We start from the raw sequence: 5000 nt of genomic DNA, 5'->3' as shown, positions 1-5000 counted from the left end.
CAACCAAACGTATATTTAGCTTAACCGCTAATTAAGAACTCGAACATAATCCAATCCTGATGCCAGACTTCCCCAAATAATAGACATCACCCTTTATATGATGCATTTCCACCTTTTCCCACCATTTTTAAACGATTCCAACATTTCTTTTTATTATTATCTAAAAGTTTCTAAAAGACTTAACAACCTCCAACCATCATACGTTTGCCAGTCCATGTCCTGTAATGACTTTTGAGTTTTATAAAGTTTTATAATTGAATAGTGAAGTAAAAATGTTATTATGCACCAATTTACAGGGTTTTTATTCAATTCAATTCAATTCATGTTTATTTGTATTGCGCTTTTAACAATGAACATTGTCTCAAAGCAGCTTTACACTGATAAAAGTATATATTTATATTTTTTCTTTTTCGAATTTCTGTGCTAAACTCCGTTTCTTTTCACCAGTATGGGAATTCAGGAGGACCACTGGTGAATCTGGTAAGACACCATTTTATTCCTCCATGATTTCCATGTCTGTGTTTAGAGCTGTTTGTAGCCTTTTTGGCACCAAAGGTAAGATTCTTTCTGCCCCGTGACCAAACCCCTAATGACTCCGCCCTCCCACCACAATGCTCCACCCCCCACACGATACAAATCATTCGCATCCTTCCATAAAAAAGGTTAAACACATGTAAAACACATGTGCCTAGTGATATGAAAATGATAACCCCTGCCATAAAACTGTATTTCCATGGAACCTTCTGGCCTTGTTGTTCGGAGAAGATAAAAAAAAACACTGCTTGTGTATTCAGGGTCTTGTATTGATTGGTGTTTCCTGGACTGACAGGTCAAATTTGCGTTTCGTTACGACCGGTCGAACCCCATGACACGTGGAAGGATGGTTTACTGGTTAAAGCGTTGGGTTGCTGCTTAAAAACCTGGTGCTGCCAAACGACAACTGTGTTTCTTCGTCCCCGAGTCCTTGATGGAAGTCCTGTGTCGTTTTGGACACAAGCAGTAAATGACTAATATAAATGTTCTGGCGCGAGTGCAATTCACTCGGGACATCTGGTGTTCCACTCATTACCAAAGACAGCAGTGGAAACCGAGATCTTGCTGGAGAACTCGGGGCCCGAACACGTAAAGTCTCGTCTCAGAGCCGAATGTTTCCGTAAATCCAGTTATTTTTAGCAAAATATTCTGAGAACAAACCGTCACCAAATCGTACGATAATTCACATGCAGCGTTTAAATATTAGTAAAAACAGAATAGAACTTTATAGACGTTGTTAAAGATGGAGGGTAAAATTTAAATCTGTCACAGGGGTTGGATTTATTCATGTTAAAATGATTTATTAAAAGCTTCTGTTCTTTTCACAGTTTTATTCACAGCGTTATCATAGTGTTGTGTAAATCAGCTAATGTGGAGAAATCCGGTAAAAGTATGTGAAATCAGACATTGAGCCCCCCCATATAACCAAAATGGTATGATCCTCATATCAAAGCATGGATTCTTCAAGGTCAAATATACAGTCTGACATGTACAAGGCAGGAAGAATGAAATAAACAGAATCATATATATCACTCGTTTGGAAGATCCACGCAAGATGGTCACGTTTCAACACTTTTCGCATTTACTAACTTCTGAAAGATTGTTGTTGTTGTTGGTTACATCTGCGTGTGTAGGATGGAGAGGTGATCGGGATTAACACTCTGAAGGTGACCGCCGGAATCTCCTTCGCCATTCCGTCGGACAAGATCCGCCAGTTCCTTACCGAATCTCACGATCGACAAGCCAAAGGTGAGAGACAGACGAAGACCAGATCTGAAAGCTCAGTGGAAAATCACGCATCAGTCGTGAGATGAGATCTGATCAATACATTTGTAACACCTCCATGTTTTAACAGGAAAAAACACCACAAAGAAGAAGTATATCGGTGTGAGGATGATGAGCCTCACCCCGACGTGAGTAGAACCTTGTCCTGCTTTAAACTTCACCGAACAGCACACAGGTGGTTCTGCTTATTAAAACACGCTTCTCCTGATTCTCTTGTAGTCTTGCTAAGGAGCTAAAACAAAGGACGTCTGATTTCCCGGACGTCACCTCTGGAGCCTATGTCATCGAGGTCATTCCGAAAACTCCAGCAGAAGCGTGAGGAGCATTTCAATACACACGTTATTTGATTTGATTGGTTTTTACGTGGATAGATTCCTTCCACTCTTTCTTTTTCTTTCTAATCCATACACGTTTACTAGAGTTTTGTACATTTCTGCAGTAAACGGGAATTAAATGCATGCCGTCGTGAGGAGGGAAGTGTAGAAACATCTGACCACACGCTGGGTGCAGAATATTTCCAGAGAAATCGTTTGTTTGGATTTATCGCTTTATTGTGACACAACGTAATTTGCATAGCGTAAAAAAAAAGGCATTTATATTTGCACTGTGGCGGCGTCCTTCTCCAGAAAGACTTACATTTATCTCATTTATACAACTGAGCGGCCATGGGGTTAAGGACCTTGGACAGCGGCCCAGGAGTGGCAGCTTGGGGTGAAGGGCGTGAGTTCAAATCCAAAGTCCAGTGGCGTAACCAGAATGATCCCACACTTGATGAAAATGTGTTTCGAAGTTGCAAGCGTTTGGGTTGAGCCGGACCTCAGCCCAGGAAAAGCTCATCAGCAGAAATAAAAGTGGTAAAAGCGGAGCATTGAGCCGTGTTGAGTCTCACCATTTAGCACAGGTTTGGCTCGTCTTCATGATGAAGTCATACACCACATGGTGATGACACACTGGAACTGAAACGCCAGGGTGTGTGTGTGTGTGTGTGTGTGTGTGTGTTAGCCTAAATGCCACTTCCTGTTTTAAAACTGAAGTTACCACAAACTGAGGTAATCCGTCTCCCCATGTGGTTACGGACATGAAATGCTTCAACGCCCTGAAAAACCCCCACACATTTGATGTTTTTGGAGAAAAGAAGGAAAGCGAGGGAGGAGGATGACGGAGGTTAGGCGTGCGATTGAGCTGCTGTCGTTTATTTCTAAAATGTAGAAAGTTTGTCGGGTAAAGAAAGAAAGGACGAGACAGGGAAGAGACAGACATGAGACAGACACGGGTTTTTCCCTCGTCTACCCCTATTAGAGATCATCTGTCTCCATATCACTCTTTTCTCCTTCAACCCAAGCAGCTGCATGTCTTCCTCTGGTGTATATCATTCTAGTGAAACCGCTGTCGGAACCTCGCTAACATATTTATCGGTGATGTCATAGCGGAGGTCTGCAGGAAAACGACATCATCATCAGCATTAACGGCGAGAGGATCACGTCAGCGAGCGACGTCAGCGCCGCCATCAAGAAGGACGCATCGCTCCGCACGGTGGTCCGGCGAGGAAACGAGGACGTCATCCTTACCGTCGTGCCTGAGGAGATCGACCCTTGACCTCTCACGTCACGTCACGTCTCGTCACGACGCCCCGCTCTTTCAGAGGTGGTTCTCAGCTATAAAACGAAAGAACACAGACATTTCATGGAGCGTGTATCTGGAGCAATGCTCATTTTTATGCCTAGTTTTTCTTTTTAATACCATTTGTATAAATCTCACTGAGATCAATGCGCTGAATCTCCTGTGTCTCGCTTCAGAAGGTGAAACCTGCAGTCTGCTGTTACGCCGTTGTGATTACAGAGCGAAACAGTGTGTGTGTGTGTGTGTGTGTGTGTGTGTGTGTGTGTGTGTGTGTGTGTGTACGGTGAGGAACTCGGGGATGTGGAGGATTTCTGTCTGCTCATTTCATTTGTGTTTGTACTCATGTATGTACATATAACTTTTCCCATCAGAGATACAACAAACACACACACACACACACACACACACACACACACACACACACAGTAAAGCTGCTTCATTCCTAAATATTTCAAGTTTTTTTTATGAATTAACCCCTGCACCTCCCCGAGCTGTTTTGCTGGAGCTCCGTTCATCTCCATGTTACTGTTCTGATTCCATTCTCATGTTCATTCTGGTTTAATAAAAAGAACCACTGAGCTTCATCAGGTTGTTAATGTGTGTATGAACTTGTGCAGGACTTCCATCTCGATCTCCAACAGGAAATATTTACTAATAAAACACTCCTACTCAGACTTGCTTCTGGTTTATGTTCTCACGCATCAGCACAGGTCTTCACTGATTCAGTAGAAATGCTGCAGATCGAGTTCTTGTGTTCCTGCCACGACCCTGGTTCTACCCCGGCACGAGCGCGCCTGGACGAGGCCGTCTCCAATCAGTGGTGTTCTGGGTTTGTTCAACACTAGCGAGGGGATTAGAGTGTGTGTGTGTGTGTGTGTGTGTGTGTGTGTGTACTGTATGTTCCTTATACCATAAAATGTATTAAAACTAAGAAAGGAGCTGCAGAGGTTCTCCAAGAGCTCCAGAAACTCCATAGCGGCAGTGAAGCACGGTGATGAGAACATCATGATACGAGTGGTTTCTCTTCAAACACACACACACACACACACACACACACACACACACACACACAAATTATTATTACTATCATCATCATTATTATTATGGGATGTTACGTGGGAAAAAAATCTTATTTCTAGAGAATTTTTTTTCTTCAATAAAAAAAACCTTTAAAAATGAGTGAAATTTTATATGAAGATATACATGGAGTCAGGAAACCGTGTGTGTGTGTGTGTGTGTGTGTGTGTGTGTGTGTGTGTGTGTGTGTGTGTGTGTGTGTGTGTGTGTGTGTGTGTGTGTGTGTGTGTGTGTGTGTGTGTGTGTGTAATTGTGAGAAAGAAAGCCTGGTTCTTCTTCTCGGTTTGTCCAACCCACTCACTGAAGACACAGTGACCCTGAACTGCACCCAACATCTGGATTTCTCCAGCTGCCACAACACAGAATTCTCTGAAAACTCAATATCTACCCATCTACCCCCCCCCTTCCACTCTCTCTCCCCCTTTCTCTCTCCCTCTCTCTCTCTCTTCCTCCCTCCCTCTCCCTCTCTCCCCCTCTCTCTCTCT

The 5000-nt window shown here is 43.2% G+C and overlaps 1 protein-coding gene and 1 long non-coding RNA gene across 2 annotated transcripts in view; one reads left to right on the top strand and one right to left on the bottom strand.

Moving 5' to 3' along the window:
• Window positions 1-4112, top strand: part of htra1b (HtrA serine peptidase 1b) — a 19235-nt gene extending 15123 nt beyond the window's left edge. Inside the window, exons 5-9 of the mRNA XM_083556300.1 lie at window positions 448-480; window positions 1668-1782; window positions 1889-1946; window positions 2038-2133; window positions 3246-4112. Of these exons, the coding sequence (XP_083412426.1) occupies window positions 448-480; window positions 1668-1782; window positions 1889-1946; window positions 2038-2133; window positions 3246-3414 (471 nt within the window). The 3' untranslated portion in view covers window positions 3415-4112. The remainder of the gene's footprint in view (window positions 1-447; window positions 481-1667; window positions 1783-1888; window positions 1947-2037; window positions 2134-3245) is intronic.
• Window positions 741-1733, bottom strand: LOC310734392. Its single transcript, XR_014536035.1, has 2 exons — window positions 1607-1733; window positions 741-1565 (listed from the first exon to the last, which is right to left on the bottom strand). It is a non-coding gene; the product is annotated as an uncharacterized lncRNA (long non-coding RNA).
• Window positions 4113-5000: the final 888 nt, after the last annotated feature.

The sequence above is a fragment of the Silurus aristotelis genome (assembly GCF_946808225.1).
Source record: "Silurus aristotelis genome assembly, chromosome: 12".
Taxonomy (NCBI): Eukaryota; Metazoa; Chordata; class Actinopteri; order Siluriformes; family Siluridae; genus Silurus; species Silurus aristotelis.
Note: the sequence above shows the minus strand (reverse complement) of the source record. Positions and strands in the feature narration are given on the sequence as shown.